Source organism: Melitaea cinxia, chromosome 10 (genome assembly GCF_905220565.1).
Source record: "Melitaea cinxia chromosome 10, ilMelCinx1.1, whole genome shotgun sequence".
NCBI lineage: Eukaryota > Metazoa > Arthropoda > Insecta > Lepidoptera > Nymphalidae > Melitaea > Melitaea cinxia.
In genome coordinates this window covers 7,059,288-7,072,651 of record NC_059403.1, presented here as the reverse complement: position 1 = coordinate 7,072,651, position 13,364 = coordinate 7,059,288, and the positions used below count along the sequence as shown (strand labels likewise).

Here is a 13,364-nt window from a genome sequence, read left to right as displayed (position 1 = left end):
GGCGCCGAGATAAATAAAATATTTCTAGACTTTAGACGTTTTACTAACCGCTCTATTCTATTTCTTTATCCAGCCATCTAAATGGTAAGCATCTTCACCTCAATCTCCTGAGAATATTTTTTCTTCCCAAATGTTACTGAGTGTGTAAATTAAAAATATACGTAGTAGTACGTATTATGATTACAATAAATAAATATAATAATCATATATTAATTTTATTATTGGTAGGTACAATAGCCATGCCTGATCAATTTATTAAAATATTTATTATATTCAATTATTTAATTTACTAACTGTTTGTAACTGAATTATTTAATTTAAAAACTGAATAAATAAATATTTAGACTTCGTATTTTAAGTAAAAATCTATTTAGTTAAAATGTTCTGTCAAACTGAAAGTAATTTGTATCTTATATTTTGTTATAACTAGATCTCCATAGCTATAACTATATTTTACTTTTATACAGTGTTCAACTTGTAAATTTAACTGATTTAAGTGGACAATTAAATATAATACGATACTCACTATTTTTACTTAACATATAAGATGATATGTGTGGGCGGCTCGCAACGTAGAGCCGCACGGCCATGCTACGCGTATGCGGTGGCCGCGTAGCAAGTGTAGAGCGGCACTCTAGCGCGAGGTAGCCCCGATGCGTGGAATAGTCGTCGGGATAGACGTGTAGTGTCCTCCACGATGCACGAAGACCGTCACCATCTGCACCCGAGATATGGGTCTCGCCGGTTATAACCGGATCCTGGTAAATAATGAAACACTATTGTAATGCAAAATATACATTAAAAACACTAGTTGATATAATTGGAATACAGGCATCAAAATTCCCAGATCATAGTGTTGAAATTTGTGTGTAACTGGACGCTTTTTATTATTTTTGTATCCATGTTTGCTCATTACTTCTACTTACAAAAGAAAGAAATGTTCTAAAAAGTAAAACATCACGAAATTACTCTTCCTTTTTCTTTCCTTTGTTTGTTTTATTTACCTCAATGTAACTTTTACGTTCAATTAAATTTTGTAACAGATGTTATAGGATTATTATTGTAAAACAAAAAATAGTTTCAATATTTTTGAGATATAACATACACCGCTCTAATAATTCCCAATTGAGTGATTATTATATTCAATTAAAACATTTAGGTCATTACAGAAAGCATTCCGGCGCATTTGTCAGATTGTTATATGTTTAATGGAGCTTGTTATGAATCTACTAATTAATTTATTATTTTTTTGAACTAATTTTTTTTTTTTTTTGTAATTGTATTGTATTGTAAAACAAAACGTTCTGAAGGTGATCGCAGTTTCGATTCCCCAGAGATAGTTGTTTATACTGTACAAAGATTTGTTTTTAATTGTAATTTATATCTTTGAGAGCCCCCCCCCCCCATCCTCACATATCTTGGAGAGTACGAAAAGCCGTGGCTATTGTCTATTATCACAAACACCTGATAGTGATTCTTACTCATAGTAAGGAAACTATCCGTCAACCCATATGCGCTAATACTTTAAGGCAATATGAAAAATAACTCATAACTCAATCAAGAATAAGTTCTCCATGTAGCCTTCTTCTATATAAAGAAGAATCCTTTGACCAGCAGTGCGACGTTTATCGGCTAATTCACTTTAGCGCAGTTTATAGAAACGAACTTGAAAAACGGTGTGACAATTTAAAGTCGAATGGTGGAATGTCCTGGAAATGCTCCGTTGCTGAGCAATATCTTCTGTTATGTCTTAAGTACTATTAATCCGTTACGCTACCCTAAGGCATATTTGAAGATAATTTTCCCAATGAAACGGTACCGGGTATTAGTTTCTTATTATAATAAGAGAATAGATTTCTATCATATGTTGCCTTAATAATATAATTTAAAAAATATAATTTTTTAAAAATTATATTATATAATAATTAAAAAAGGTAAATTTTAATCACTTTTTAAAATCTAAGTACCAGTAATTATAGTAATGTATGAAAAGTTTGTAAAAATAATGTTTTTTAATTTCAGTCATAATTTATTTATTTATATGTAATAATTTATGTACACTAGGATAGCAATAGGAAATAGCTCTTATAAATGCTGGTACAAATGCACTACTTATTCCATAATGGAATCTCTTCCAGTAGTCTTGCCACAGGAAAATCATAAAACAGTTGCAAAATTAGCGTGTACAATCTAAATATATTGACAATAAAAATATAATATATAATAAATACATAATCATACATTTATTATATATAACTACATATTTTAAGCAGAATTTTCATTCAGAATACGATGTTAGCGTCGTATTTAACTACAACATATTGAAAACACTTTTTATAATACATTATTAACAATTAAACGTAAATAAAAATAGAAACAATCAAAAAACAGATATACAATTACGGTTTTATCACATAATGGCGACCTCTTCCCGACAACTTTCGGGTATAGGACTTAATACAAAAAATGTGGTGTGGAAGTATAAAAATATTTTGTAAATGAATTGAAATGTATTACAATAAACATACTCATATATAACATACAGTACATACAAAGTGGCTTATAAAATAAAACAGTCATACATTAGGTATGTTTAAAAACATGATTATGATACTCAATAAATGTATAATATAAAGGTAATAAAGACAAAAGATAAACACATAATGTTTTAATGAGAAATAGTGTACATATAAATAATATTAATAAGACTTCTGGTAATTCAATCGTTAAAAAGACTAAAATAATGTGTAACAATACTTAATTTTTTTTCTTAACTTTCACGTAGCTTAATATCTCGAAGTAAGTTAAGAAAATTCTTTAGTTAGTTTTTTGTTAATTATTTCTTTTATTATGTTGTAAATGCGAGCAATACTTGCGCAATAATTATAGTCACTCAATTGACTCGTCCGACCCATTTAAGACCGACGTCCGTCGCATTCGTCGGACGGAACAGTGCCATACTTAATGAGACTTGTTATGGATTAATCAATTGTTTCGATTGTTCTGTGTTATTTCATATAAAAAATAGAGAGCTGATTACAATTATTCTACCCAAATAATGCAATGAAAAATGAATTAATAATAGAGTAGTCCTTCTATACTTTGGCGTGTATAATTTTGATACAATTAATAATTAATTTTATTTTAATCAATTAATTTGTAACATGTTCTAATCACAAAAACGTTTGTTTCTTTTTTAAAGATAGCTTAGTCGTTTAATTTTTAATCAAATCCAAAGCTAAAGGAATTTATTTTACTATGTATGTATGTAATTGTGCTTTTCAAAATTGAAGTTTTTTTAGAAATAATCAAGATACATTCCGATTACAGGACATTTTTTGCCCTCTCGTGATGAAGTAGCTTGGAGTTGGGGGGTTCCTTGCTCTTCTTCTGTGTGGAGAGCATGCTTTTACTTTTATTTTTTTTTGTGTATTATTAAAATAGTACCTGGGTGACCGAGCCCAGCTCGGTATTTTTAGTAAATCGTGAAGGATTAGTAGTAGAAGAGAGAGTTAAAATGATTCGCTGCTGGTTTGGATGAAGTCTTCTTTAACCGACTTCAAAAAAGGAGGAGGTTACTCAATTCAGCTGAAGCAACGGTGCAACAAAGTCACAATTCAGGACACTTTTTTTGTTATGTCTTTTATAGGACTTTTTGATAATTTAATATAAGATTTTTAAACTATAGCAAAGAAAGTAAACTATTAATTTTATAAAGATTTCAAACCTATAAATAGTAATCCAGAAATGAGGAAGTAAAAGCGAAAAAAAAATTAAAAGTCCTATCCTGTAAAATAAAAAATGAGCTGTTTTGACTTTGTTACACCTAAGGTGCGATATATATATATATATATATATATATATATATATCACTACATACAATAAAACAAAGTCGCTTTCTCTGTCCCTATGTCCCTATGTCCCTATGTTGCGTAGTTTTAAAAATTTAAGCATACATAGGGATGTATGCTTAAATTTTTAAAACTACACAACGGATTTCGATGCGATTTTTTTTAATAGATAGAGTGATTAAAGAGGAAGGTTTATATGCATAATAACATCCATTAAATAGTGGAGAAATACTGTTATTTTTGAGGTTTCTAATTTGATGTCGTAAATAATTACATTTTTCCGCTTACATTGCAAACGCAGCCTGAACCCTACGAGATTTATCAAAATAATGTACTAAGTATTATACACATTGAATAGTCCTACAGAAAGCTCCGCTATGGTATATGTCTATCTCTTAAGGATATCCAACAATAACATTTTTTTGTCATTTACTTTTTACGACAAATAATTCGAAGCGATTTTAACCAATACAGCATTAATCCTTATCTAATTAAATACCTTAACTACATTGTTGATTTAATATAGATCTACATATATGGCCCTTTACAGCATATGATTTAAATGAATATTTTTGAAGATATTATAGATTGAAAAATTGCGATACGTAGCGTTTGCGGCAGTTCCGGCCGGCTTTTACTCTATACTGATTTTGATGATTTTTAACTTAATCGAAAGCCGATGTTTATTTATCATGTGGTCATATTTCATCGAGATCTGATTACAACTTTTGGAGTAATCTTTGATAATGCGTATTTCTTGACTATTTTTTCGTATACCTACGTTGTATTACTTGTCGATATAATTGAAGTCGGTTTTTTTTTCGTTTGCCTGCAAACACAATTATTTATAATTAATTAACGCAAAATAAAAATAAAAAATAACGATAAATTAAAAATTGATACAAAATACACAATAAGAACGCTTCAGCCTGTAATATCCTACTACTGGGCATAGGCCTCTTTCCCCATGTAGGAGAAGGATCAGAGCTTAATCCACCACGCTACTCCAATGCGGGTTGGCGAATATATTCCCTACTAAGCGAGTAACGATCGCTATTAGGTTTACATGATAACAACCGGGGCCGACGGCTTAACGTGCTCTCTGAGGCACGGTGGGGAGACCCCAAGCAAACACCTGTATGGGCAATACAATTGTTTGTCACGTGCGGGGATTGAACCCCCAACCGCCAGTGCAACAGGTACAATCCATGGCGTAACCGATGCGCCAACGTGTGTCACACACAATTACAAGATTGAGAGTAATTGCTTCTCAAAAACTGACAGGCGCTCCAACAAATCGTGTTTTTTCTGAAAATCATATTTAAATACGAATTACGTTATTTATAAAATATGAAAAATACTTTTTTTTACCGACAATAATAAAAAATATAAAAAATCAAAAATAAGAAATAATTAAAAAATAATAATGATAAAATATGAATAATATTTTTCGATTTACCGACATAATAATAAAAAATAAGAACTGCCTATTTAAATAAAAAATAACAACTGCAATTAGAAAAAAAAAGAAAAAATAATTGACCAGGGACATGGGGATTTGAACCATGATCTTCTCGGTTGATCCCGACCGGCCGATTTCCCACCGAGCTATTACAACTAAATTAACAGTTGCGAAATTTACCTTCGTATACTAACGATATTTTTCACTCCCTAAAAACAGGGATAAAACGACATTTTCTAAAAATGAATCCTAGCTAGATGGATTTATCTCCCCCGAAACCTCCTATATACTAAATTTTATGAAAATCGTTGGAGCCGTTTCCGAGATTCAGATTATATATATACATATATATATACAAGAATTGCTCGTTTAATAGTATAAGATTTGATAAATATTATATATATTATATTATAGTTAGCTACGGTACGGCTGGTGCTACTTTTGGTTATTTAAGTAACGTAATACTACTTTAACTTAACTATCACAAAATCATAACATTCTCAAAATTCAATTTATAAGTAAGGGAGATAATAAAACTAAAATAATTTTTGAACAATGCAATGAATATCATGATATAAAATCGAATAATATAATAATGTAGCTTCATACTCATAGACATAGTATTAACACAAAACAAATCAAACGGATTCATAAATGATAAAACAAACGCTAAATCATAATATGATCCATCAGAGCGTATAATCATTGGTACGTTTGATCCACTAATCACTCGTAAAACACCGATAATACGCGGTAATTTAGTAATATATTACGGGCACTCAGTCGACTCTTCCGGTCCATTAGGAGCGAGCCTCCGGATCACTGGATAAATTGGATGGTACTACGCCTAATGGAATTTATGAAATCGTTTGATTGTTATAGTTTACACAACTTAAAAACGGACATTCTCTTCATGAATGAAACTAATCATTTTCTGAATCAGCCTGTAAACGCACCACAGCTGGGCTTCATCTCTAGGTAAGCCAAGGGTCGGAGCTTAATCCACTAAATTAGTATTGATCCATTTTTTTGCCATGAGTAACGGATCAAGGCGTCTATGATGACCGGTTTCCTTGAGGGAAGTGATAAAATTAAGAGCAGTTTGGTACGCAAATAGCTATTGATGTCATCTGTAATGGATGCCGGCTGATATAATATAGTTTTTATTGGTAATAAAACATTTTTTTTATTACACGGATAAATACTGTTTTCGATCTATACAGAGAAATTTTCTCAACAACATATATTGATTTGTATTATTATTGTGATTAAATTAAATTTATTATATTAATTATAATTATTCAACGTTTTGACGGTCATCTTAAATTTATATTATAAACGTGATACGTGATAATAATATTAAAATAGGTGCTAGTTGAAAATGTATTTGATTTGACAAAGCTCGGTATAAATTATATTCTATAAGAAATAATTTAATATAAAATAAATAAGGTCTAAATAAATCTACATTCAATTTTGCGTATAGTTTGAAATTTATTTTGCATGAATTCTGACCGAAACATTGTTACAAAGGAACCCTTAATATATTATTCGTGGCTAGTGTACATTAAGGCTATGTAGGTTTAATCTCATCCAACGCTGAATGGATAAATTCGATTTGCCATGTGCACGTTACTATGAGAAGCCATATATTGATCGAATTATAACCAGTATCTGGGGCTTAGTCCTCACTGGAAATCAAAAATGGCGGACAGATTATATTTTATAACGGTACAGACGTTTTTTTTTAAACAACTCAAGGCCTGTAATTGAATTAAAATATTTCACAGATGTAATTTATTTTAGAAGACAATTAAAATTAAGTCAAAATAAATTGTCTCGTACTTTTTTAAAATTCATTTTAATCTGTGTTCGTCCTCTCGGTGACTTGAAATATTTGCCCGTGTAAACCTTTGCATGTACAAAAATTCACTTTGATACTCAAAGGTTCATCGAATATTATCCCTAAACAACCTTCGAAATAATGTTTCTATATGGCTGAATTGAATAAATTATACTCAAGGTCGTTGCTTATTCAAACTAAAATAATAATGTAGAACGTTTTTGTAGGAGCACGGTAAACTCAAAACAGAGCTGAAATGACACACTTTACAAACGTGCCTGTGCTACTTCTCCTGAAATAGGGAAATGGTCGAAGCTCAATCTAGACTAGAGAGATATATTTATAAAAATATAAATACCTGCTTTTAGAACTTTACTACAACTTTCAACACCAGAACTACCAAACAATCTTTCTCTCATAATATGTAAAGGTGAAGGTTAAAAAAATAAAGTTGTAGACTATACATAATAATTCTTTCTCATAGTAATGATTATAATAATATTATTATTATTATTATAATAATCATTTCTCACATTAATTAGTTTTCTTATAAAGCTAAACATTCCTCTTTAAAAATGAAAAATACGATACTTTTTTCTTTACGATATTCTTTTCGTGTTTCATCAACACTTCCTAACCGTCGTCGCTACAGTGCAGTATACAGTGCTATCTGAAAGTAATCGCTATTTCAGCGATTAGATCGCCTTGGTGATGTGAAAATGTCGTTGTTTCTTATTACTGTATATTTTTGTATTTTTGTGTTCATCAAAGAATAATGTTATATATTATGAACATAAATACGTGATGTGAATTTATATTTCTCTGTGCTTTTGTTCTAGTGATATAATTAATTGCCTAAAATTGTAATTGATATAGCACCCTACCTCAACTGCAATTAGAATATGTTAATTTGGCATAATTAGCTTTAACTAAATTTTACTAACTAATATTTAATTTACAAGTAGAAATATAAGTTTTGCGGACTCTTTCGTTATTAAAACATACAATATTAACTTCTGTTAGCGAGTCGTGTCTGAGAGAATATTTGATGATTGAGCGCTTGTATAGGACTAATGAACTTCATATTTACCAAGTTCTTGAAAAGAAACTGTAATAGTATTTATTTTATTATATAACTTGTTGATGCAGTTATAATGAACCTCTTATTTCAATACACAGTCTGCAAGTAGTTCAGCAAACTATTTCATCCAAAACTTGCAGATTTTCTCATACCGTTCTCGTTTACCGTTGAGGATGGGATCTTTTGAAAGTTATTATTTTGTATTGACGAATAAGTGTTATTGATTGCAATTTAGAACTTCTTGGAATAAGCTTGGATTTGTCACACGACTAGCTCGAGTCGTTGCATGTTTTATTACTACCCACGTATCATAGACTAAATTCAGTATTTTTCTACGTCGTAAGTTAAGTTACATAATATTGGGTAATAGTTAAGGTGATTTCTATTATTACTTCAAACACAATATATAAAAAATACGCTTTATGAAATGACGTAAGTATTATTCGAAAACGGGACCATACCATGTTTATTATTTTCATAACCTAATCACCAGATTCCACACCCTCAACAGTGAAGAGTGATATAAACAACTCGCGTATCGACACAGTAAGTTACGTCCACAAAACACGGGATCGGATGTCGAATGTTCGTAAAACAGGTGACAATGGTAGGGGTGAAAATAACAATAGTAGAGGTAACCAGTGTTTACGCAGCAAACGTGTTAGAAAGGAGGTAGTTCGGTATGGACACAGCTAAAGCCCTCAACATCTACCCGCAAACTTCAGTCTCGTGATCAAGACATTCGAAGTCAATGTCGAAATATCGAGCTCCGCAAAGCGAAAATAATAAACATGGTAAATATCCCGTTTTCTAATCTAAATTTCAAATTCCTTATCTAAAATCTTATATGACGTAAGTAAGTTGGCATTTTGTACGCCTTTGCTACCTGATATCCTCCAAAGCCACTATGAGTTTAACTTTATAATTGTCCATTGCTTCTTGTGTTGGGAGCATGTGCTGGAAAACTTTTAGCTTTTATAAAATGACGAAAATCTGGCCCTCGCGGTCTCTTGGGCTATAATAGAACTATTTAAATGATTCATCCGAGATTATTAGATAAAAAATGCTCTATTATTATTAAACATAAAACGACATTAACACAATAAAAAATGATCGGATAAGCTAATGATTGCGTGAAAAAATGTAAAGAAAATTAACACTAAATAAAAATATTATTGCACGCCGTTCTTCCACGTAATCCTTCATTATCAAAAAGTACTTTTAATTTCTTATTTATATTGTTCATTTATAAACCGTGTCGGCACTCTAATTTCTCCGAAATGTCGAAAAAAATTATAGTCGTTCGGATGACATGTCAGAATTAAAATGGCCGCGAACAATGAACGGAATGAACAGAAAAATAATGCTTTTGTGTCGCAAGAGGTAGGTATATTGAAAACCATTATATTTTGGTTATGAAAAAGATTTTTTAATGTTGCTACTTTCTTTTATTAACCGACAAAAAAAGGGAACGAACTAATGTGACGACTGCGTCAAAAGGGGATGTTTTTGAGCACGGTTATTGTTTTTATTACTTTATAAAGAACCAGCTTAAGGCATACTAAGGGTCTATTTTACTAGTTGCAAATAAAGCTATGTAACATATACTGTATCGATTAGATAAGTTTATTATATATTTTTCTTTTTCATCATCAAATTCCGCTTACCTGTCGGATAGTTTTGTTCGCAACCTGTAAATCAAAAGTAGTTTCAAAAGTAGTTTTGATTCGTTGAGGTGAAACAGTCTCAAAGTTTTGGTTCCTGCTAGTAAGGCTATGAGTTATTAATATGCTAGGTATAATTTATTACCAAGCTCTAATTGGTTATAATGACTCTAACGGTATTTTTTACTATAAATCAAGATCTAAACGGCATACTCTTTGAGAAATAAGTGTTTTTGAAACAAGAGAGACGATAAAAAATTATAAACTTTTTATATCATTCAAGCTGATTTAATTTAATTCGTTGGTGGCTATTTATAAATGATAGAAAATATATGTAGCCCTTTTGTATAACGGAATTGAATAGCTCTTATTTTATTGTGTTCAATAGAAAACAAAATGCGACTTTGTTTTATAATATGTATCATTACGTAGTATAAAACAAAGTCGCTTCCCGCTGTCTATATGCTTAGATCTTAAAAACTACGCAACGGATTTGATTCAGTTTTCTTTAGTAAGAAGAGTGATTCTCGATGGAGGTTTCTATGCATAATACATGCATAATACAGTAGAGGAATACTGAGTTTTAGAGGTTTCTAATGTGATGTCGTAAATAAACACATTTTTGCGCTTTCATTACAAATATTTATTTTATATTCTGTATCAGCATTGCACCTGCGTAACGCCAGGACGGGTTGCTAGTAAAAGAATATATAAAAAAGGGATACGACTAAAATTATGGCAGTGCGAAGTTCGTCGGGTCACGATTCAGCCTGTAACATCCCACAGCTGGGCATAGGCCTCTTTCTCTATGTAGTATGTATGTCTCTATGTAGGTTTAGGGTCGGAGCTTGATCGACCACGCTGCTCCACTGCGGGTTGGCGGATATATTACCTAATATACGAGTATATAAGTAACAATTGCAATCAGGTGTCTATGATATAAACCAGGATCAACTGCTTAACGTGCTCTCCTAGGCACGGTGGGGAGACTTACAAGGACAGACCATCAGACAGGTAAAAAATATTTGTACAAATACAAGTACAAATACCCATCTCGAGCGGGAGTCGAACCCGCAATCGCCGGTGTGTAACTGTCAATATTGTCCACGCACCACTACACCAGAGCGATGTCCGTCGTTGGATCAGGAAGTATTAATTATAAAAAATATATAAAAATACATTCAAATATACCGTCTTATTATTATATAGATAAGTTATTTTTAATAAACACGTCATGTACGATTTGATAGCTATCGCAGAAACTCTGATTATATTATTTTATCAGAACTTTAGCAATAAAATTCATTCCCGGCAACCATAATTGGAGTTAGAAGTCATTTCATTAGTTTCAGAGCTACTTTGGCTGATAATAAACGTATTTGTGAGGACAATGGTTCCTCTGCGATCTGATCTTACGGAGAAAATATCAGTGTAATAGGTTTTGTATGTTGTGAAAGATATAAAAATAAAAGTATAAAGGGCATTTTTTTAGGTTAAGTTAGAATCTAAGTAGCTGATCTGATAACTTTATATTTTAGTATTTTTGTCTTCGAGCACCAAGTAATATTATAGTGGTAATTATGTTGAAATGATCCCAGAATTTTTTGTTGCGGAGTCGGGTTTCGGGTAATTTTTTTATCAGCAGGAAAAACTGTTACAGTTGATACTGACCTTATTTGCTAACTTGCAATCGAGTAGCCCGATTAAATTGTCTTTCTTAGGCATTATTATTTTGATCAACAGTTTAACATTTAAGGACTATTACTATTAATGCTAAAATTATAGATTATAGAAATGATGCATAGATCGATAAGTGAGTCTTATTGTCTAAGTGTAAAAATGTTAAAATTGTACATTATTAAGGAAAGCTGAACGATGTAATTTTTTTTAGTACAATTAATATCAAGCGTTATTCATATCTTATTTTATTTTAGTTATTTGTAGTCAGATCAATTTTAGTAACAAGTTGTTTTAATATTGTATAAAAATTTTATACTGATATTAAGGTACTAATATAAAAGGTAAACTCCACCGCTGAACTTCATTCTGATTTCGAGTACAGAAACGTAATTGTGACATTTGTATCAAAAATCTTCTTGAGATTAACTAATCTTAGCGAGCCGGCATATGTGTTAGTGGACTTATAAAATACACTATTACTTTTTATCTTTTTATACCATTTGGGTGGCAAACAAGAGTATGGTACTTATGCTTTCAACTCGAAAATCCATCATTGATACCCTCCAGCGCGGGGGCGCCAGAGGGTTATGTCAGACTCCTACTGACTAAAAAGCCACCATGTGTGAGCAGTCGTCCAACTCGCTGGGCGAGATGGGGTCGCGCTGGCATTCGCCACCTCATGCTATCAACTCTTCTTCAGCTGTACTGACAGCGCTTCCCCAGGAGTGCTGGGTACCCTACTAATGAAATCATCGCTACTTCAGAGCTATATTTCTAAGATATGATATAAGGTGAACTTATTCTTAGTATAAATTCTTGTTTTAATCACACCAAAATATTATTTGAAATTTTAAAGAAGAGAATTAAACGTATTCAATGTTAATATAACAAAACATGTGATTTTCACGCACATGATTATGATTACGTTAGAGGTACTAGAGGTAACATTACTTTACTAATAAATAAACAGAACTCAATGTAATAAATATGTAATCGTAATGTATTTAAAACTTTTAAAATATAAAATTTCATGTCATTTTAGATTTATATTTTGCAACAGCTCTATAAAACATCGCATGCAATGAAAAAGCAGCATTTGATCTTTAATTTAATACAGCTCACGGCAATGTTATCAAACGAGATTTCTCTCGGAACTGCTTTTTTATCCATACAAGATAATGGCGGGTCGAATGTAATGTTATCGTAATATTTGCGCAAACAATCATTTAGGAAGGGGTCGGAAACAATATTCTATCCGAGTTTGCTTTAAGATATTTTTGGGGGAAATGAAATTTCATTTGAGGTACCTAATTTTAGCTTTTTTTGGGTGCATGTGTATATTCCTTTTTTTTATACAACTAGGTCGGCAAATAAGCGTAAGGCTTACCCGAAGTTAAGCGATTTTTTACTTTATGTAGATGTTAGCGAACTTTTTAGTTTACTGGTTAGGAACGTTTAGCACCAAAATAATAATAGTATGACTATTGTTACAAATATTGTTTTGAATGTTTATTAAATTTATACTATTGCAACAATTTTCAAAAATATAATTATAAGTATTATTTTGTGGGTAGAAAGAGACTGAAAAGAAAAAAATATGGACTGGGGAGGGTAAGATGTAATTAGAGACAAGACGAATGTGGAATGAGTAGTGAAAGATTATTTCTGTTAAAAAGGAAAAAAATTGTTTTGAATTTAATCATATGTAAATATGTGACGGTCTAGAAAACAAATACAAAAAGTGGTGATTGATACGTGAGTATTATTTGCAAAGTCTTCAACC

At 31.2% G+C, this 13,364-nt stretch overlaps 1 protein-coding gene across 1 annotated transcript in view; it reads right to left on the bottom strand.

The window, feature by feature from the left end:
• Nucleotides 1-470: 470 nt before the first annotated feature.
• The window catches only part of LOC123657220, a 121,025-nt gene continuing 108,131 nt past the window's right edge, over nucleotides 471-13,364 (bottom strand). The window contains exon 5 of the mRNA XM_045592797.1: nucleotides 471-758. Coding sequence (XP_045448753.1) covers nucleotides 471-758 — 288 coding nt within the window. The remainder of the gene's footprint in view (nucleotides 759-13,364) is intronic.